General features: G+C 30.1%; 6 protein-coding genes across 10 annotated transcripts; 3 read left to right on the top strand and 3 right to left on the bottom strand.

Annotated features, from left to right (window-relative positions):
- The first annotated feature begins 60 nt into the window (after positions 1-60).
- LOC105681610 (neuropeptide Y receptor type 1) lies at positions 61-2,067 on the top strand. Its single transcript, XM_012392363.3, has 5 exons — positions 61-398; positions 476-885; positions 962-1,187; positions 1,272-1,474; positions 1,550-2,067. Exons 1-5 carry the CDS (start codon positions 300-302, stop codon positions 1,815-1,817), a joined length of 1,206 nt encoding a protein of 401 aa, XP_012247786.2. The 5' UTR covers positions 61-299; the 3' UTR covers positions 1,818-2,067.
- Positions 1,904-7,411, bottom strand: LOC100744153 (tyrosine--tRNA ligase, cytoplasmic). Of its 2 annotated transcripts, XM_033323985.1 has the most exons (16): positions 7,008-7,411; positions 6,707-6,931; positions 6,455-6,641; positions 6,215-6,349; positions 5,942-6,137; positions 5,671-5,862; positions 5,489-5,590; positions 5,265-5,386; positions 5,092-5,179; positions 3,758-4,163; positions 3,424-3,686; positions 3,132-3,347; positions 2,870-3,061; positions 2,524-2,788; positions 2,310-2,451; positions 1,904-2,230 (listed from the first exon to the last, which is right to left on the bottom strand). In XM_033323985.1, the coding sequence occupies exons 1-16, from the start codon at positions 7,274-7,276 to the stop codon at positions 2,117-2,119; spliced, it is 3,114 nt and encodes a 1,037-aa protein (XP_033179876.1). In that variant the 5' UTR covers positions 7,277-7,411; the 3' UTR covers positions 1,904-2,116. The 2 variants fall into 2 exon arrangements, with proteins under 2 accessions (XP_033179876.1, XP_003493983.1); XM_003493935.4 differs by lacking the exons at positions 5,092-5,179; positions 5,265-5,386; positions 5,489-5,590; ... (4 more) ...; positions 6,707-6,931; positions 7,008-7,411 and adding an exon at positions 4,542-4,749 and having other exon boundaries at positions 2,018-2,230; positions 3,758-4,144.
- Positions 7,412-7,564: 153 nt separating this feature from the next.
- On the bottom strand, positions 7,565-13,948 carry LOC100744038 (vacuolar protein sorting-associated protein 41 homolog). 4 transcript variants are annotated; one of them, XR_001102711.3, is made up of 15 exons: positions 13,807-13,948; positions 13,599-13,736; positions 13,132-13,414; positions 12,856-13,054; positions 12,626-12,780; positions 12,303-12,543; positions 11,970-12,234; positions 11,404-11,895; positions 10,993-11,320; positions 10,652-10,888; positions 10,529-10,573; positions 10,379-10,452; positions 10,240-10,298; positions 9,880-10,163; positions 7,565-8,557 (listed from the first exon to the last, which is right to left on the bottom strand). XR_001102711.3 is itself a non-coding variant. In XM_003493934.4 (14 exons), the coding sequence occupies exons 1-13, from the start codon at positions 13,825-13,827 to the stop codon at positions 10,245-10,247; spliced, it is 2,532 nt and encodes an 843-aa protein (XP_003493982.1). In that variant the 5' UTR covers positions 13,828-13,948; the 3' UTR covers positions 7,565-8,557; positions 10,240-10,244. The 4 variants fall into 4 exon arrangements, 2 of the variants coding, with proteins under 2 accessions (XP_003493982.1, XP_033179875.1); XR_001102712.3 differs by having other exon boundaries at positions 9,940-10,163; XM_003493934.4 differs by lacking the exon at positions 9,880-10,163.
- On the top strand, positions 8,375-9,940 carry LOC105681614 (ciliogenesis-associated TTC17-interacting protein-like). Its single transcript, XM_012392399.3, has 5 exons — positions 8,375-8,577; positions 8,639-8,897; positions 8,961-9,245; positions 9,326-9,416; positions 9,530-9,940. The coding sequence occupies exons 1-5, from the start codon at positions 8,399-8,401 to the stop codon at positions 9,808-9,810; spliced, it is 1,095 nt and encodes a 364-aa protein (XP_012247822.2). The 5' UTR covers positions 8,375-8,398; the 3' UTR covers positions 9,811-9,940.
- Positions 13,949-14,114: 166 nt separating the features above from the next.
- Positions 14,115-15,746, top strand: LOC100743920 (EP300-interacting inhibitor of differentiation 3). Its single transcript, XM_003493933.4, has 7 exons — positions 14,115-14,377; positions 14,442-14,534; positions 14,623-14,753; positions 14,826-14,940; positions 15,020-15,310; positions 15,375-15,490; positions 15,567-15,746. The coding sequence occupies exons 1-7, from the start codon at positions 14,272-14,274 to the stop codon at positions 15,624-15,626; spliced, it is 912 nt and encodes a 303-aa protein (XP_003493981.1). The 5' UTR covers positions 14,115-14,271; the 3' UTR covers positions 15,627-15,746.
- A 331-nt stretch (positions 15,747-16,077) lies between these two features.
- LOC100743808 (ATP synthase subunit beta, mitochondrial) lies at positions 16,078-19,015 on the bottom strand. Its single transcript, XM_033323986.1, has 7 exons — positions 18,792-19,015; positions 17,788-17,994; positions 17,417-17,680; positions 16,991-17,334; positions 16,707-16,932; positions 16,392-16,621; positions 16,078-16,314 (listed from the first exon to the last, which is right to left on the bottom strand). Exons 1-7 carry the CDS (start codon positions 18,895-18,897, stop codon positions 16,144-16,146), a joined length of 1,548 nt encoding a protein of 515 aa, XP_033179877.1. The 5' UTR covers positions 18,898-19,015; the 3' UTR covers positions 16,078-16,143.
- Between the last annotated feature and the right edge of the window lie 640 nt (positions 19,016-19,655).

The raw sequence follows: 19,655 nt of genomic DNA, 5'->3' as shown, positions 1-19,655 counted from the left end.
TATATGTACATCTTCGCAAGCAAATAAAATACGATTATAAATCGAAATATGGATCAGGCGATAAATAGTCATTATTTTTCATAAAAAGAAAATATTCTTTTAAACATTAGAATTTATCGGAAATTAGTCTGAACCAACATGACATATTTTGGATCTTACTAAAGAGCTAAATAAACAAGCTTGCTCTTAATGTTAATGTACCATCTGTTGCATTTAGATTAAGCTCTTGGGATTATGATGAAACCCTCAGTACCTTATTAGAATTCATATAGTTCTTATACCTTAGTATATTAAAGAGCATGGATTTTTTACATCTGTTGAATAAGACTTGCATATTAGACATACAGTGGAATTATCATATGAAGAATATCTACGAGTTTATAACTACCAAGTCGGAAGTATGATTTTGTGTTTAAAAAATCATCCTGTTATTATATTCACTATCAGTGTAATTGATAAATATATAAATTCTTAGTGGGAAAATGTCGACACTAGTAAGCATACGTTTCCTTCAGAAATTTGGGAAATACGACCTACATTGGAATTAATCGGAAAAATCATCAGTGTTTTACCAATTATCATCATTGGGTCCTTAGCTAATGGTGGATTAATTTATGTGGTGCTCAAAGAAAGATCATTACGCACTACGACAAATCTCTTGATTGTGAACATGTGTATCGCAGATTTTGGTACGTGTTTGATTTGTCCGTGGATGTTTCTTTGCATTGATCTGTTCCAAAATTATATTTTGGGAGATATTGGCTGTCGAACGGATGGGGCATTAGTGCATGCTTTAACATTAGTTGCAGTTTTTAACTTGAGTGCAATCAGTTATGATCGCGTTTCGGCTATTGTTCTTAATTGCTCGGGAAAATTATCAAGAAGGTGATAAAACAAAGTACTAATAATATCAAAAACTTATACGAGAAATTGTATACATTTTTATATTTCTTTATTGAAGGATGATGCATATTTTACTTTTCTCTACTTGGATTTGTGGAATATCTGTTGCTATCCCTTTAATCTATTTTCGACATTACTACGAAAGACAATGGAAAAATTATTTAGAAACGTATTGTACTGAAGACACTGTGCTTGTCTACCCCTATTGGCATATTTTTGCCAGTTTAAGCGTTTGGGCACCATTGGCTATTATGGCAATATGTTACTCAGCCATTCTTATAAAAGTATTTAAATAATAAATATTTAATCTTCCTTACATGTAATATAAAAATATAGATAAAACTCCATATTTTATTTTCTATTTCTAGTTAGATCGCTATGAATCACAAGCTCTGAGAAGTAAGTATCCTATTGTAGTAAAATATAAAAGAAGAGTAGCACGAGTACTGGCATTAATAGTTCTAGCATTCATTGTATGCCGTGTACCATTTACTGTGTTAATAATTCAAAGGGCACAGTTATTGGAAGAAACGCCTAAAACAGGACAAGCAGAATCTATGTACCCATTATGGTAATTATTTCAAAACCATTTCATTAATAAAATATTCCTTCAGTGTAGCGTATAATATACATATAAATTTTATAGGTATATTAGTAGATATTTAATACTGCTTAATGCAGCAATAAATCCTTTATTATATGGTTGTAGTAGTAGTTCACTAAGAAAGGAATTAGCATTATGCCCAGCTACATCTTGGTTAATCTACAAGAAGAAAGAACGAAAATCGAAATCGTGCAATGTTTCACAATTAAAGGCACAGAATTTCCATGATCTAAGACCACGATCTCCTTGTGTACGAACGAATTATAATGACAGAGATACAATACCGAATATTTCATCAACTACTATATAAATAAATTTAGAAATCAATCTACTTTAATTTCGATATGCCTTATATATTTTATTGAGAAATATAACAAGGATATAATGAGCAGCATCTAATATATCAAATCCCTTACACGGATGCACTTTTTATCTATTTTTGTGTTGTATACTTACATTTCAAAAATATAAAATAGTAATGCAAACAGTTAAACGAAGTAAAAATGGCAGTTTTAAATATAAAGCACTTCTCGATCAAATCGAGATTTAATCTATTTTTGCACAAGTAGAAAATAAAAATGCATGTATACCTAGACATCTGAAGTATTATTATTTAATCGCTACATTTTTAAGACTGTCAGCTGTAAGTTTTCCACCACTGGCAGTAAGTAAAACGTTTCCACTCCAAGATGCCTCTCCACTACCATTTACTACAAGATCAACCTGTATAAAGAATTAAATTCTGGTAATTTAAAAATATATAATCCTTTTTACTTTATTAAATAAAAAATAATAAACGTACCTGTAATTTTTCCCATACTTTTTTCTTTGGATTAAGTACGTCGTCTGGCGATCCATCTTCGTATCCATCAACAATGACTTTTTCACCTGGTTTACTATCAAGTGGAGGTCTCAATGGTTCAACTCGCCTTACTGGTTCATCCCTACATATTAAATTATGATTAGAGAAATTACTTATGTAATAAAAGAAATTTATTGATTTAACTGAAACATACACAGAAGCACATAAAACCATTCCATGAGATTGGACACCTCTTAAATTTGCTGGTTTCAAGTTTGCAAGGATAACTACCATTCTGTCTTGCATCTCTTCTATGGGTACATAATTTACAAGTCCACTGATTATTGTACGAGGTCCACTAGCTTCTCCAATATCAATTTTTTCTATATAAAGTGAATCAGCATCAGGATGTTTTGATACTTCAACTATTTTTCCAACTCTGATGTCTAACCGAGCTGGTGTTAATTCCTCTACCACCTCTAGATGTTTGATATAAATATTATAATATTATATAAATTTATAATTTGCTTAATGCTCATATTTCATATAAAAAGTATTACTTGGTTTTTGTGGAGGATATGCTTTACTCAACAAACTTTTTAATTTTGGGTCTGCTTCAAATTCTTTCCTAATTGGATCTAAAAGTCTATTAATATAAACCTCAACCGCACTTTTCAAATCTCCAGGATGTATTTCTTCTTTAGCAAAGGCATTCTCTAGATCCTCAAATGTATCAAATGATATATCTCCACCTAAAAATAATAAAATTTATATTACAATAAATTTACTAAAAATTCCAAGAATAATAAAAGTGACACAAACCAAATTCAGCTGTCCTTTGTATATTAAAGGTTTCTCCTTCTTTTAATAAAGGGTATATTACATGTTTAGCAAATGAAAGAACTCCATTGTCATTCACATTACCAGGTTCACAAAATGCTTTTTTTAATTTCTTTTTAATAGCTGCAGCATTATCCAACAAATCAATTTTTGAATCTTCTTCAGAAGAAGACATTTTTGATCCTGCTAAGCCAGGGACTAAAATACAATTTCATATACTGTATACAGTAATCTTAAAGTTGTTATATTTAATGGTTTTATATTGCATACATACTCATTGGATTCATTAAATGGATACGTTTTTCATAACCAAGCAATGGCAAATACTTTTCTGAGAAGGTGAAGATCTTTCTTTGATCTAACCCACCAAATTGAGCATCAACTTCCAAATAATGTTCATCTAAAGCTTGCAAACCTGGATACAACAATCCAGAGAGCAAAGGGTTTGCAACTTGTTTAACTACTTCAGCACCTGCTTTTTTTGCATCATGCTCAGTTACAACAGAACTTAAACGATACACATCTAATGTATATTCCCTACAATATATTTGATTAATAAAAAATGATTAATATAGCATGATCATAGCAAATTATATATGATTACTTACTTAGATAACTGATAATCTGTTCCCTTAACAAACTTCAACTTTTCCAAAGGTACATCTATAGACCTAAGCATAGCTTTGATTATTATTTCATAATATTGAGTACGAAGTTCTAAAAGTTCCCATGGTGCTTTCATGTTATCCAAATACGCATGAAGATCAGCAAATAATACAGTAACCTCTGCACCAGATTTTAAGAAATCTGCTATTTTAGATATTGGTGTAAAGTAGCCAATATGAGGTTTACCAGTTGTAGCAGTACCCCAATAAAGCTTCAAATCTCGTTGTTTGAGAATACTTTTAAGTTTCTCATCACCAAGCCACTCAGCTAAGTTTCTGGTGATGAATTCATACTTCTCCTCCCATTTTAATTCGACCATGTTTGTTGCTCTAAATAAAATACGAAATTAAAATATTAAAATTACAACAACATAATTTAAAATAACATTGCTAACAACAATAACAATTAAGTAAAATAACACACGTGTTTGGCCACGTGTACAACACGTCAAATTCTTAGATTTAACCTCGTAATATTTTATTACAAGTTTAATTTCAATAATATTGATTTCATTTCGGTATTACATAATCAGACATAATCATTACAAAATCAGATATTATTAAGTAAAGTACAACAAATTAATACCAACAGTATAACCTGATAGTGACAGATAATTGTAATTACTTATTTTACAATTATTCGAAATGAATTAATTAAAAATAAAACTTAAGAAACGATTTACTTATTATAACCTATATGTTTTAATATTACAATTAAATTAATTACATCGCGTAACTTCTGCTAAAGTACCAAAATTTCGCGACTTGCAAAACTGGAAAAAGCTGATAAGTCGAACGCATATAACTGAATGCGAGTTGCGACTGACACTGACACTCGACATATGTAGAAGAAGTAGGTTGTACCCTACACTGTGTATAATATATGGGCAAATGCAACTTGTAAATTCGCGATAATGTTACATCATTTATTTCTTTTTAATATTGAAATGACATGAAATGTAATACAATAAACAGCAAAAATGTATGAATATTTAAACGATTAATCTAATATTTCAATTTTCTTTATTGTCATTTCCTCTCAATATTATTATCTTAATTATTAACCTAAATTTTTATATCTTCTTTCTCCTGACTAGTTTCATTGCTTTGTTTTGGCGTATTTGGTTCCAAACTAACATCTTTACTACTAATACCTAATTTAGTAATTAATTCATATCTTTCCTTAGCAACCTTTTCCAATCTCTTATAAAAAGTTGATGTTACAGTAAACATACGTTTGAAATCACGGCGATCTAAGCGCAGTAATTCACATACTTCTAACGCAATTGCACTTTCTAATCTTCTTCGATCGGGATATATTAAAGCTGCTTCACCGAAATAGCCTCCATCCTTCTCGTGACATATCTTACGAAAAAAATTAATAGTTGTATCTGTCATATGGAAGAAAAACGACTTTTCATAATCTATGTCAATACTGAATTTTATATACTTCTTTTCCATTGAATGTAATAAGAGCAACGGTTCCACTGACTATAAAGAACATACAGTCACCGTCAGTTTTACTTTTATATATGATATCTTCGTTGAGATAAATAACCGATTTTAAAATTCCTATAAAGATTATTATAATCATAAAAGAAAACCAAAAAACTTTCAAAATAAACACACAAATAAAAAAAACATACATATGTACATATTTTTTCTATACCTTACCCATTAAATTTCCAATAATGCCGCGTGGTAAAGAATGTAAAATGGTCGCTATATCTACTAATCCGCGGCTACCGTGGATCATGATTTCTTGATTCAAATGATCTAAATATGAAAATGCAAATAGCAAATGAAATACAAGCTATATACAAACTATAATACAAGCTATATGTATGTATATTAACTTGATAAAGTTCGAGATATAGCATTCTCTTTAAAATAACTGCCCTGAAAACGATACTCATAATAAGCAATAAGCTTTTTCTTAAGATTCTCTGGAAGTTTCTTTTCGTGAATATATTCTTTCACTTGATGCATAATTCGTTGATATTTTAATTCTGGTTCTGCAGCTGATTGAACTAATTGTAAAACTATGACTGTTATAATATGAAAAACGATTAGACATTTGTTCTCAATGCATAATTAAAAATTAATTATGTCAAAAAAAAGGATTACCCATAAAATATATTGTACATCCTTTTCCAAACAACAATAAGATACAACGTATTATTGTATCGGATTTACCCAAGGAATGGAACTCTATGAAACTTGATGCAAAGAAATTGCTCATACCTATGTGATAATAGGTCAGATAAATATCAAAGTCGGATTTCTTATACAATCCGGTAGTAAACAGAAACATATCTGAATTCTGCAATAGATTGTAATTCTACAATAAATCAGTCATTGAAGAGTTAAAGTAAGCATAAAGTAAAAATGAATTTATACCTCTTTAGTAACGCCAGTTATATGTGCAATAATAAATGGAAAGATGTGTGTTATACAGCTACACCAATGAAATATTAACAGTACCAAAAACGCTAACCAAATGGACTTTTCTTCAGCGTGAGAAATTGGAAAATTCTGAAAAATATTTCTCTTTATGTATCAACATAATAATTAGATAATACACATACATATATATATATATTTTTTTTGTCTCTGTTCACTCTTATGACTATTTCTTACTGCAATAATTTGTCGCACGTAAAAACGCAATGTATAAATACGTGCAATTTTTATAAGCGGCAAAATTTCAGGAATTAGTAAAATAGAATTTGAATTGGGCCCAGGAGGTAAAATACGATCTTTATAAAACCAAATGTATGGAACCGACGATATAAAATCGATAAAAAAATATCCTTTCACGTAATGCCTATATAAAAACAATAGTTTTAGTATTTCGTTAATTATAATAAAAAAAGAATCTTAATGGATTACCGGATTATTAAAACTGGATCTAGAAAAATTTCATGACCATCTTGTGATTTGAAACCTGTTATAAAATTAAGTACAATATCAAATATGCAGGTAATGTATGCAGGATGCACTGGATCCCAACTTTCTGGATTAGAACTTTTAGCTACTCTCTGAAACGCCAAAATGTATGGTACCATAATGAACATGTACAGGTATATAAATGTCATTAGAAGGTCCCAATAATATCTACATAAATATAAATACACGTTACGATTGAATTTCATCACAATTTTAAGAAAACTGTTTGAAAAATTGAAATTACCTTAAGTCACTACAGGGATGTATTACCCACCATGTTAAAGAACGTCCATGTCTTCTCTTTTCAAAAGCAATCGCAGCTAGACTGCGTAAGAAATTTCGTGTTAACGGATGATCCACAGAAACAAGAAAAATTTTCTGAAAGCTTCGTTTCCAGCGGGTATAAAATCTTGCATTTGGCGGTAATTTAGGTAAATTACTGTCGGATGTTTTCGGTAGTTCACAGATATGAATGTCTAACAATCTCTTTGGTACTCCTCGTTTAATCTTCATTTCATAATCTTCCTTTTAATAAAGTAACGCGTAGTGCAATGATATAATATGATTTCTACAACTTTAATATATCTTTATAGAGAAGTTACTTTCAAATCCAAATGTAAACAAAAGATAATAGCTTGCTTCTGTCCCTTTTTTTCCAATAAAAGAAATTAAAAAGTTAACATGTCGAATACAGAAGAAATTTTATGTAAACTATTTGATATTCGAGATTGGATCCCTGAATTTTCAATTGGTAAATCCATTTTCTTTTTCCTCCTTTTAATAAATAGACAAGTAGACAAATTATCGCAGAAACGTACAACTTTTTAAGCGACGTAAAAAATTTATATATTAATTATACTTTACACATTATTATTGTTCTACACTGCAACTTAGACACAATATTTACATGGAGACCTAGATAAAATATCTTAGGCATAGCTGTGACATTATGGATAAATCGTGTACTCATAAAATCTCTTAATACCACAGAACACACACCAAAATTATTTTATACAATGATGGCACCTTGTTGTACAAAATACAGAATATTATATATCGTAACAATTTGACAAATTTCTTACTGTACATATTAAAGCATAAATCATAATGTCCCTACGTTTTATTGTAAAATAATTTCATTCTGAAATCGTAATCTATACGTTAGTATGTACAATAAATTATGAATTTACGATCGATCAGTTTTGAACAAAACAAGTAAATATTAATAATGAACCTGTTAAAAATTTTTCACAATAATAAAATGTTTGCACCCCATATCCTATTAAAATAATTCGCTCTAACTAAATTTCTCCAACAACGAATAAAGATATTCCATAAATAAAACGAATAAACGTCCATAAGAAACGGTACGTAATAAAATATAATATAGAATAATATCTAATGTACAAGTTGGTAAATTTATTCGCTGCTGGTGAAATGAATTGTATTTGGAATGTAATTTTTTTGATACTTATAAGCTATGTCGTTTTCACTATTAGACTGTAAATTCTTTTTTGAAAAAAATATTATGCTGTTCTAAATACTCAGCTTCTTTCTTTTTGTACTTCAGACGATGTAAATCAAGCAGATTTATGTTTCCGGGAGACCTTAATAATTTCTTTAAAAAATGAACCTATGAAGGAGACGGAACCAATAGGCGGATATTGTATTTTGGTAGAATCCATCGGGCCCAAGGCTCGGGAATTTTTAGTGCATGTGCAATCTTCGATGTCTATTGATGGTCATTTCGGTGGGTCAAAAATTATTAGTTCGGCAACGTCAAAATTCCACTGCCTAGAAGAAAAAAGGACAGAGTTGGTTAATTTTAATAAACCTGTGTTTCTATAATAATATTAATGTTATATAATATTGCAGATTTGTATACGAAGATGGACTGCATGAAAAAACAATTTTTATAGGCATTGAAGAGAACTGTTACTCTGTAAAATTGACACGCACTTGTCTGTGTGATAAATCTACTGAAACTAAAGATTTATCCTTTTGCACTAACAGCAATCTAATAAGTGAAGGAGTAAATATATTACTTATGCGATACTTGGCGCTTATAAATTATGAGGGAACATTAACTTTTAAAAGCATTTCCATTGATGGAGATCTTGCTGAATCCAACTATGTAAGAGAATATGAACGAGTACCGATGAATTTAAAATAAATAACGAGATACTTTCTCTATTAGATATGTATTCCTGCTGAACGTATGGAATTAGATGGACATTATTTAGATGTTTATACGATCGAACGTAAAATATGCAAAGAAGATGGAACTATTCATAGTATAAGAACTTATTTAACTCCGAAAGCTAGAATACTCCGACATAATTGGTTGGATGTGCCATATGTATTAAAAATTAATCCATTAACTGATCCAGATGTCCGAAGTAAAACAATAAGAATGGAAACGCCTCTCAGAGAATGCTGGATAGAAGATATTGAAATGTTTTCTAAATATTTAGATATGAAAGTAAGATAGTAAAATATTAAGTATTTTTCCTGTGGAATAATCAATATCAAAATAAAATGCATATTTTACACCATCAATAGTTTTCCAAAATTGCTGAACAAACAGAATATCTAGCTGACCACCCAGAAGTAAAGCAATTGATCGCAGATTACGTTCAAACACTATTAGTTGGTAATCATTTTTTCAACTGGGGAAACATTGTACCAATACTTCTCAAACAGGTCAAATGCACAATATTTTACGATAATGTATTAATATTATTTATAAATTACTGGTCTCCACAGTAAAACCTGAAAACGTGATAGACTTTACAATACAACATTTTAAAGCGTTTGCAAAGAATCCAATGACCTGGGAGACCAGTACATTGAAAGAAGATTATGATAGTAGTGTAACATCACAGCTAGCAGAAAAAAAGTTGGATACATTTTGCGGTATCTGTGGATTTTATATAGATTATACCACATTGAAGAAATTTTCTTCCACATCTTTTACAGGGGAATGTCATGAGATGAAGGCAAATACTTTGAATTATATAACGAAGACAAGCTCATTATTAAAATAAACAATTAATTTCAGAGTTCTGACGACTTTACAAAATCTATCTGCTCGGAAGATTCAAATAATACTGTACCTGATAATCAAGAAAAATTTGATGTATCTACTCCAATAAATTCTATGCCTGATATCTTACCGCAATTAAAGAGAACTTGTGATCAATGTCAAGCTATTATTCAAGTTTGTGGAGATCATAAAGTAAATTTTATATATATTTATAATACAATTTTATATCGGTATTATATTTATAAAACAATCATATAATTCTTTAATTTTCAGTCTTATTCGATATGTCCTGCATGTCTTAAAGTATTCAAAATATGTACTAAATGTGCTACTATTGATCAAATATTACAAAAGCTAAAATAATAAAACACATAGTTACAGATTATATTTGAATTTATGAAGAATATTTTCTATTAACATTAAAGTTTACCTGTATCATTTTCTGCTAGGAGATATATCTTTTTGCGAGTTACATATAACACAATTTTCCTAAAAAATAAGATTGAAACTTAAAAAAATGAGAAACTCTCTAAATTACTTAAATTATTTACTAAAAGTAAAATACATACCACTACCTCGAAATTTGGTAGACAATCTTCATGAAACGAATGTTTACAATAAAATACAACTAGATTCCTTGGTTCTGTAATGAATAATATATTGAAATTAAAGTAATACTAATAATATATTTGAATAATTCATATTATTTTAATAGATACCTCTTACAATTATTTTCCTATGGCAAGCTCCACACATTTGGTCATCTAAAGAATGTGACCATAATCATTAACATAAATGAAATTTTTGCAATCGTTTTAGAATTACAATTCTTTAATACTAACCATCTATAAATATCCCTTTTTGATAACATTTAACTAGCCTTTCATGTAAGTTGAAATAATCATTGGATAACATTTTTCTACATCCTTCTTGTACTGACACTTGGAGATTGTAGTCACACATCATCTTAACTAAAGCTTTCTTTAAACCAGGAATTTCTAAAGACGGTTCTATTCTTTGTACCATAAGTCTAGGATCAACATATGTGCCTATTTTTTGCAACAAAAATGTAATAGCCTCTGAAAGAAACAAATTAATTTAGTCTCATTAAAGAAATATAATTTTATTATTTAATAATAATTTTATGAAATATTAGAAATATTAGCACTTCATTATTACTTACTGGGCTTATCCAAAGAATAAATAATCAAATCATTCCACAGTTCCTCGTCATCGTGTTCTTGACAAAATGCAATCGCACTCTGCATATCGTTTAATTCTCTAGTCATAAGTGCTAAAGCTTCAGAAGTGTTTCCAATTCTACCAAGTAGATATACCATTTCTGGATAAAATTTTCGCTGACTACAGATATCTAGTGCTTGTTGTATTGGATAATTATTAGAACGGCGTAGAAGAGGTAACAATTTATCTCTTGAATAATTAGCATAAAGCTGGACTAACAATCCATGATATTTATCTTCTGTATCTTTTTTATTTAATTCATCTAAATACTGTTATAAGTCATCTTTGAAATGTAGTTATTATGAAAGAGAAATTATTATATTTATTTCACATCTGTTTTTTTATATCTTACCAAGTATAAGTATCGATGATTATGCTGCAATTTTTGTACAACGATATCAGATGGTACTGCATCTTTTTCTAAAAAAAATTGTATAGCACGTTCCGCATCTAAATCCATTAAACCTTCTATCATGTCGTAAACGGTATTATACAGATGGTATTTTTTAATAAGCTGAAATACATCTTTATGTCTCAATTTTAAATACATGGCTAACGCTTTGTCGTATTTTTCATCATGAATATATAGAATTGCTAAAGCTTCTAACAGTACATTTTGTCGTTGATTATCAACGATAAGATGTTCCAAAACACCATTTACAACAGCTGCAACTTTATATAATTTAGGAGACCATTCTTTGACTAGTTGAAGAAATCCATCAGGATCCATTTTCAAATATTCATAAAGAACCATTTCGTAAATCAATGGATCTAACGTGACATCGCCTCTTGGGAGATAAGAAGAAATAGACCTCAGTTGGTGAACTCTTGCAAATTTATATACCTGCAATGAAATAGTATTACTCAATGGAACTATGAATGAAACTGGAACATTGTAAAGGAAAAAATGATACTAACTTCTTCCTCCCATAATTTTTTATCCTTTCCTAAAATTTTAGAGCAGAGTTTTCCTGCTTCATCATATTTTCCACAAGCTAACAAATGATCTAAATATATACGGCCAACATAAACAAAAGTGTACTTCTTACAATCTTTGCCATTATCTAATGTTACTGCCTCTAATGCTTGTTCGAATTTTCCATGACTCAATAGCCACTCAATTCTGTCATCCGCATCATATAAACTAGCTACAACAATATCTTTTGGACTGACAATAAAAAACCTAAAAATAATCATATAAAAATAAGATTAGTTTTGATATAATAAATTTAGTAGAATTGAACTAAATACCTGTTTTCCTCTTTCAAACAGTCTAAATGATAATCATTACAACTGTATTCTTTATAACCACGAAGTGTAAGCGAATTTGCACACACAAGAGTAAAATCATGATACTTTGGTTCAACAACATGTAATGTGGGCCTCTGACTCTTTCCATCTTCATCCAATTCTTTCAAGCAACCTAGTAATACTAACTGATTTTCTAAAGGTGCAATACCGGAAATATAAAAGTCCACTTGGAAAGTTGAAACTAAAATTGAAGTTTTATCATTATTATCTACCATTTCTTATATAATTAATAATATCTTTTTTATTACATATAAAATGTATACCTGGATCTACCACAAATTCCGGTAGGTCTCTATTGACCATTTCCTGTATCGACCTTTTTCTAATTTGACAAATTCGCACTATATCAACCCAACCAATTAATAATGTTCTATCATCTGACCATCGAAGATTACATCTGTAATGTTCTGGTAATGCACTGTATAGAATATGATTAAGAATTAATTTAGCCTCAATAACATATAAAAATTTTGCATACCATTTTCCTACTTACTCAGTAGATCTAGTCCACTTAATGAGACCTAATGAACATTTGGCATTTAAATCATAGATTCTGACACCAGTATCAGATGCCCAAGCCACAAAATGTCCAATCCATGCAATTGATCTTACTCCTCCTTCCGCATCGCACAATACAGTTAGTTTCATTCTGGATAAAAATGTTTTCTCATACAAAACCAATTTATCATCCCCTAGAAATAATTTTCATCTCTGAGAAGTTAATTTTTAAATGTATTTAAGAATTAAATATATAAAACAAAATAACCACCTGTAATAAATCTTCTTCCGCTACAACTTTTATAATAATTTGGATCTATAGCTATACTTTTAACTAATCTACCCATGCTCATATTATGATTATTCTCTGTGCTGTAAAGACCATATATAAAAACTTTTCCATCATCACTACAGGATGCAATGAAATCTCCATTATGGTCTATAGAAATCTGATTGACAGCAACTGTATGTGCTTGTAAACTTTTAGACTGTATATTATTTCCTTGATGATCTAAAAGATGTATCATACCCCAGTGTGAACCCAGACATAGGAACTAAACAAAGATTAAATTACTGTAATAAGCATTAATGTAGCGATAGTAGTATGTCATGCAAAAAATTAACCAAGATTTAGAATTTCGACTATATAATGTATACATTCTACTATGCTTAACCTTCATAACATAACATTATTTTTATCATATAATTTTTACAAGTAGTATTAATTATATTTCACACCTTAGGATGTACTGCAATGCAACTAGCTGCATCATTTTGTAATATATGTTCTAAATCATTTCGTACTCTGACGTATTTGAGTCTAGGTTCTACCTCATCTACCTCAGAGTCTGAATCATTCTGATTATTCTGTTCTTCCTATAAAATATAATTTTACACAATCAATAATCTCCACAGCATTTTATTAATAAAGAATTATAAGTAATACCTTATTCGAGGTATTTTCCATGCCCGTTTCTTTAATTTTTTGATTATAAAGAAGCTTACTAATGTTCGTAACCACGAAATGTCAAATCTTTTCTTCGTATACAGTTATATATCATAAACTTTCTTTTTCCTAGTTTCGTTCCTAGTACTTTACATTAATTTACATCATGAAAAAGTCATTAGGGGAATTAAAAATGTTCAAAAATACATTTTCAATAAATAATTCTGTAAAACGATAATCATACAACATACTAATACAAATACAGTGGCTCTTTTCTAGTGGGGCTAGTTTCTATATTACCAAATATTAGTACAGTTTATCTCACTATGGTGAAAGATCAATGTCAATTAGTGTTGGGTTTGGAGATTGTTATTGTATACAAAAATAACGAAAACACTGTTTCTCCTTGTTAATTACTCATTGTGTTCTGCAAATATATTGTCTTTCAATAGAAAATAACTCAAAATGTCCAGAAATAGTAACAATTGTAACGATAGCACGTCGTCTACACGATCACCACAACAACGCAAAGAGATTCTAAGGAGGATTATAACTAGAGCACAATCTTTACGTATGATTTTTAATAATATGCATTATAAAAAAATTAAATATTATACGCAATGTAAATTTTTTAGAAGATGCAGTTAATGCTGATACTATACACACTTTGGAATTATGTATGGAAGAGACAGATAATATAAACTCTGAAACAACTTTAGAAGAAAAAGGTATATAATTCTTAAGCGTATTGTTCTTCATTTGATTTATTTTGATTTCTTCAAATATTTTCTTATCATTTTATATGTTATTTTTTAGTGCATAATCAAGAAGAGGTATTAATGGATTCAGAAATGATGAGCATATCTTCTAACATTTTAAAACAATGTACAAGATCTTTGACAAAATTTGTATGTTCATATAATCAAGCGGAATTTGCTAAAAAATTGGTACATGTTGCATCAATAAGTACTTTTTTTGTTAACAACTATTGTTCCTAAATAAGTTATTTATTAATTTAGGTGGAATATATGAAAAAATGTTCTGATATTACATCAGAAACACCAGATTGGTCATTTCTAGAATCACGAGTTACAAAATGTTTTAAAAGAACACCACATTATACCACATTACTAGGTTTTTATCAAATTTTATTGTTACAATTTGTATGACTAATATGAAGAAGATATTGTATTTTTATCTTTCATATTTCTAGGTACTTTGGTACCATTAGAAAAGAAGGAAATTAACAAAAGAAAACCAACAGTTAGAGAAGCTCAAGCACAAATAAAAAAACCAGATAAAGTAGTGGCAGTTGAAAAAGAAGAAGAAAGTGCAGAAGAAACTGTAAAAATGAACAAAATCATCTCTAAATATTATAAAACCTACTCCAAACCTCTTGATTTTTTTAAATTAATTTTACATCCAAATGATTTTGGAAAAACTATTCAAAATATTTTACAAATGTCCTTTCTTGTCCGAGATGGAAGGGTAATAGTAGCAAAAGGTAATATTAGTTTTGACAATTACAAACTATGATTTCTATTTATTAAATTCTACTTTGTCAACAGATGAATCTGGAATACTTGTTGTTCAACCCTGCTCTAGAGACATGACAACTGAAGTAATGGCAGGAAAGAGGTCTAACATTCAAAACGTGATGTATCTAAACATGGAACAATGGAAGGTAATCACAATTTCATTCATGTATACATACTCATGTAATTAAATGTTGCTCTATACTAAATAATTTTATATTTCAGATTTTAAGGGACACTTATCGAATAAAAAAACCAATGATTAAATCTGATACTGAAACATAATAATAATTACTCTTAAAGAGCAATAATTATTTATAAAATGTAAATTATTTCCATAATTAAACTAAACAAATTATACTTCTTTCTGTTTGGAAGTAAACTAATTTCCCCTCCCTAATTGGAGGAAAAATGCTTTACAAAAACGGAAAATTGTTAAATTGTACATTTATCTGTATATTTTTGTAAAACTTTTATTAATTCCTAACATATCCTATAATGTTAAAGTAAATGTTAAATAACAATATCGATTTCATCTGTAATGAAAACATCCGGAACAAAATTATAAAATTTATATAATATTTACGATTATGTTCATGATGTTCTCGATAAGTTTTTATACTTTTTATGTATTTTTGGGCGAAAAACAATCTTCTAATCCCCTTTTTGTAATGTTCAAAGATCCCAATACTTTTGGATGAAATCCAATATTTGTAAATAAAAAAAAACAAGCCTCTATTATTAGAAGATCGTTTTAATTATTTCTTAATGACATGATTATGATGACTGTGAATCAAGTTTATTATTTTGCCAACGATTCTGCTTTTGCTACTACTTCTTCAATCGGTCCGACCATGTAGAACGCGACTTCTGGTAAATGATCATACTCTCCACCAAGGATTTTCTTGAATCCTTTAATAGTTTCTTCTAGCGGTACTAATTTGCCGGGATGACCAGTGAACACTTCAGCAACCTACACACAAATGATCAGTTAACAGAAACAATACATTATGGAAGATTAATATTATAAACTATAATGTATGTACATACCTGGAATGGTTGAGACAAGAACCTTTGGATCTTACGAGCACGCGCTACAGTCAGTTTATCTTCTTCTGATAATTCATCCATACCTAAGATGGCAATAATATCTTGAAGTGATTTATAATCTTGTAAGATTTTTTGCACACCGCGAGCAACACTATAATGTTCAGCACCGATAATGTTAGGGTCCATGATACGAGAAGTGGAGTCGAGTGGATCGACAGCAGGATAGATACCTATAGTATTGAAAAAATTATAAATTTTTATATAATTTATTTTTATCAGTTATGAAAGTAAGCGGTTATAAATACATATACTTACCCAATTCGGCAATAGCTCGAGACAATACAGTCGTAGCGTCCAAGTGAGCAAAAGTGGTTGCTGGAGCAGGATCTGTCAAATCATCAGCAGGTACATAAATAGCCTGTACAGATGTGATAGATCCTTTTCTTGTTGTCGTAATACGCTCCTGCATGCTACCCATATCAGTTGCCAATGTTGGCTGATAACCTACAGCAGATGGAATACGACCTAACAAGGCCGACACCTATAAAAGAGAACGATTTTAATAATAATATTAATAATATTCAAATTATAATACATACTTCAGAACCAGCTTGAGTAAACCGGAAGATGTTATCAATGAACAATAATACATCCTGTCCTTCTTGATCTCGGAAGTATTCGGCAACGGTTAAACCAGTTAAAGCAACACGAGCACGAGCGCCTGGCGGTTCGTTCATTTGACCATATACCAGAGCTACTTTGGAGGTTTTATCTTTCAATGAAATGACACCAGATTCAATCATTTCATGATACAAGTCATTGCCTTCACGGGTTCGTTCACCTACACCAGCAAACACAGAATAACCGCCATGGGCCTTTGCTACATTATTAATCAGTTCCATAATCAATACAGTTTTCCCGACCCCGGCACCGCCAAACAAACCTATTCAATTAGCAATAAAAACCAATAACAATTATGTATTATAAAGTAAATCAAAATTTGAATGATAAAATATGAATTTTACCAATTTTTCCTCCCTTAGCATAAGGAGCAAGAAGATCTACGACTTTTATTCCAGTTACTAAAATCTCCTGTTCGACAGACATTTCTACAAATTCAGGAGCATCTGCGTGGATGGCAGCAAGTTTGTCAGTAGGAATAGGTCCACGTTCATCAATTGGTTCACCAATAACATTAATAATGCGACCCAGTGTCTCAGCACCAACTGGAATACGAATTGGATATCCAGAATCCAGGACAGTTTGTCCACGAACCAGACCTTCAGTACCTACATACATATAATTGTGTTTCAGTAAAAGTAAAAACTATTTATATGAAATATTCTTTTACTAAATTACTTCTTTTCTAAATTATAGAATTACAACATGAAATTACCATCCATAGCAATAGTGCGCACTGTGTTCTCTCCCAAATGCTGAGCTACTTCAAGTACCAGCCTGGGGGTACGATTTTGGACTTCCAAGGCATTAAGAATTGGAGGGAGATCATCATCAAATTGTACATCAACAACTGCACCAATGACAGCAACAACTTTTCCTTGTGCACCAGCCTTAGATCCTGCAGCTTTTGCATAATCTCTGCCTAATTATAAAAAATTATTTCTTTTAATATTTGCTTTGCATATAATTGAATATTGCTTATATGAAATTTTTGAAATTTTATAATAATATTTTATAAATTAGACAATGATACAAAAAAATCATAAATGAGGTAATCTTTACCAAAAATTTAAATAATATTAGATAATCCTTATGAAGGTAAGTTACATAATACAAACTACATGTGAGTGCTTCATAGAAAACCGAACTGTTTTATATTCTTCATTATTTCTTTCAGATCTAAATCTTATAGTAAGTACTATTGACTGTTTACATGTAACTATTTAAAACAACGTATCAAGACACGAAGATTCTCTCTAATCTACGAGACATGACTGCCGAAAGCAGTCAAAAAGACAAGAAGGATTTTTTATGATACAAAATAATAAAATGCATCAGCTAGAATTCGAATAAGGTTTAAGTGATAATATTAATAATAATCGCAATCGAACTAACAAATTATCTTGATATCGTCAAAAATTAATCGATGACCTTAATGCCGCCATGTTGCACAGTAGAGTTACCACTACAGTTTGATCAAATAATATGTATTATATAATCAATACAACACCTTTCTTTTTCAATATTTAGGTGTCAATCGAGCAAAGAAGAATTACTTTCCGTATAAGCATGAAGAAGCAATAACAAACTACGTGAAGTAATAATGAATAACGAGTATCATCAATAACAAGTAAAATACAATTCCATGAAGCACAGTGGTTTGATCTGAATAAAAATGAATATTAATGAAACTTAGGAGATAATTCTTTTTGTACTCACTATTTACTGATAATGCCCCGGAGATTCTAGCAACTTCATTTTGAAGAAGAGTGGGTTTGACGGCCCTTAAGGCGCCAGCAGCTGCTTTCGATACGACGTTCAACATTTTAACCGGCCAAGTGAAGAAGAGCGACCGGAATGGTCTCTGATTCGTATGGACCGTGCCCCGTACTAACGGCGTATGCGCATACACAAAATCCTATCTCTGCGCATGTTTCTAGCGCACCTTCATTGCACGATCGCATACATAGGTCTAACACTCCCGTGGTAAGGCTCTTAACGTCATAAGATGTATTTTACAAATCAACTGATAGCCATAGAGCGTTGCAATCTAAAAGTGAGAACAACACATAAAATGCCCCGCAGTTAACGTACAAACTTTGCCAGTATGTTCTATTTAATTTTATAAGTAAAAACAGGTAAAAATGAGACCAAAATGAAATATGGAGAGGCGAAGGCAGTGGAATTGGAAGTAAACGAAGTAGCAATATAAAAGTAGAATGCTTTTGAGAACACCATCTTTCGCTGTAACATTAATAAAAGATATAACTCAAACTCAAAATGTAGCAAAAAGTCCATAGATGCTTCGTTAAAAAGTTATAATAAATATATAATGTTGATATAATATTTGATATAATCGATATAATTCTTTGTTACAACTTTTTAATGAAACATTTATGGAGTTTTTGTTACATAACATTTTAGTCTTATTTTTATTTATAGAACACAGTCGCAAAGCTTGTACAATAAATTATGGAACATTACATAGTTATATGCCACGGTCGTGTGTATCCTACCCATATGTACATTTATACAACTGTATTACATATACGCAATTCAAATTCTTGACTTGAACCGCCATAC

The sequence above is a fragment of the Bombus impatiens genome, unplaced genomic scaffold, assembly GCF_000188095.3.
Source record: "Bombus impatiens unplaced genomic scaffold, BIMP_2.2 scf_1417, whole genome shotgun sequence".
Taxonomy (NCBI): Eukaryota; Metazoa; Arthropoda; class Insecta; order Hymenoptera; family Apidae; genus Bombus; species Bombus impatiens.
Note: the sequence above shows the minus strand (reverse complement) of the source record. Positions and strands in the feature narration are given on the sequence as shown.

Bases quoted from the DNA above. Each gene is read 5' to 3' on its own strand.
- LOC105681610 (XM_012392363.3), top strand. From the start codon at position 300: ATGGATTTTTTACATCTGTTGAATAAGACTTGCATATTAGACATACAG. The intron at 399-475 runs GTATGATTTTGT...ATAAATTCTTAG, and splicing joins TTATAACTACCAAGTCGGAA to TGGGAAAATGTCGACACTAG. The intron at 886-961 runs GTGATAAAACAA...TCTTTATTGAAG, and splicing joins TCGGGAAAATTATCAAGAAG to GATGATGCATATTTTACTTT.
- LOC100744153 (XM_033323985.1), bottom strand. From the start codon at position 7,276: ATGAAGATTAAACGAGGAGTACCAAAGAGATTGTTAGACATTCATATC. The intron at 2,789-2,869 runs GTAATACTTTTT...TCAAACATCTAG, and splicing joins ATATCCTCCACAAAAACCAA to AGGTGGTAGAGGAATTAACA. The intron at 2,231-2,309 runs GTACGTTTATTA...TTCTTTATACAG, and splicing joins AAGTATGGGAAAAATTACAG to GTTGATCTTGTAGTAAATGG.
- LOC105681614 (XM_012392399.3), top strand. From the start codon at position 8,399: ATGAAGGAGACGGAACCAATAGGCGGATATTGTATTTTGGTAGAATCC. The intron at 8,898-8,960 runs GTAAGAGAATAT...TTTCTCTATTAG, and splicing joins ATCTTGCTGAATCCAACTAT to ATATGTATTCCTGCTGAACG. The intron at 9,246-9,325 runs GTAAGATAGTAA...CACCATCAATAG, and splicing joins CTAAATATTTAGATATGAAA to TTTTCCAAAATTGCTGAACA.
- LOC100744038 (XM_003493934.4), bottom strand. From the start codon at position 13,827: ATGGAAAATACCTCGAATAAG. The intron at 12,781-12,855 runs GTAAGTAGGAAA...TATTCTATACAG, and splicing joins AAGTGGACTAGATCTACTGA to TGCATTACCAGAACATTACA. The intron at 10,453-10,528 runs GTATCTATTAAA...TATTCATTACAG, and splicing joins TAGGAAAATAATTGTAAGAG to AACCAAGGAATCTAGTTGTA.
- LOC100743920 (XM_003493933.4), top strand. From the start codon at position 14,272: ATGTCCAGAAATAGTAACAATTGTAACGATAGCACGTCGTCTACACGA. The intron at 14,535-14,622 runs GTATATAATTCT...GTTATTTTTTAG, and splicing joins AACAACTTTAGAAGAAAAAG to TGCATAATCAAGAAGAGGTA. The intron at 15,311-15,374 runs GTAATATTAGTT...CTTTGTCAACAG, and splicing joins AAGGGTAATAGTAGCAAAAG to ATGAATCTGGAATACTTGTT.
- LOC100743808 (XM_033323986.1), bottom strand. From the start codon at position 18,897: ATGTTGAACGTCGTATCGAAAGCAGCTGCTGGCGCCTTAAGGGCCGTC. The intron at 17,681-17,787 runs GTAATTTCATGT...ATATGTATGTAG, and splicing joins GCGCACTATTGCTATGGATG to GTACTGAAGGTCTGGTTCGT. The intron at 17,335-17,416 runs GTAAAATTCATA...CTAATTGAATAG, and splicing joins TGCTAAGGGAGGAAAAATTG to GTTTGTTTGGCGGTGCCGGG.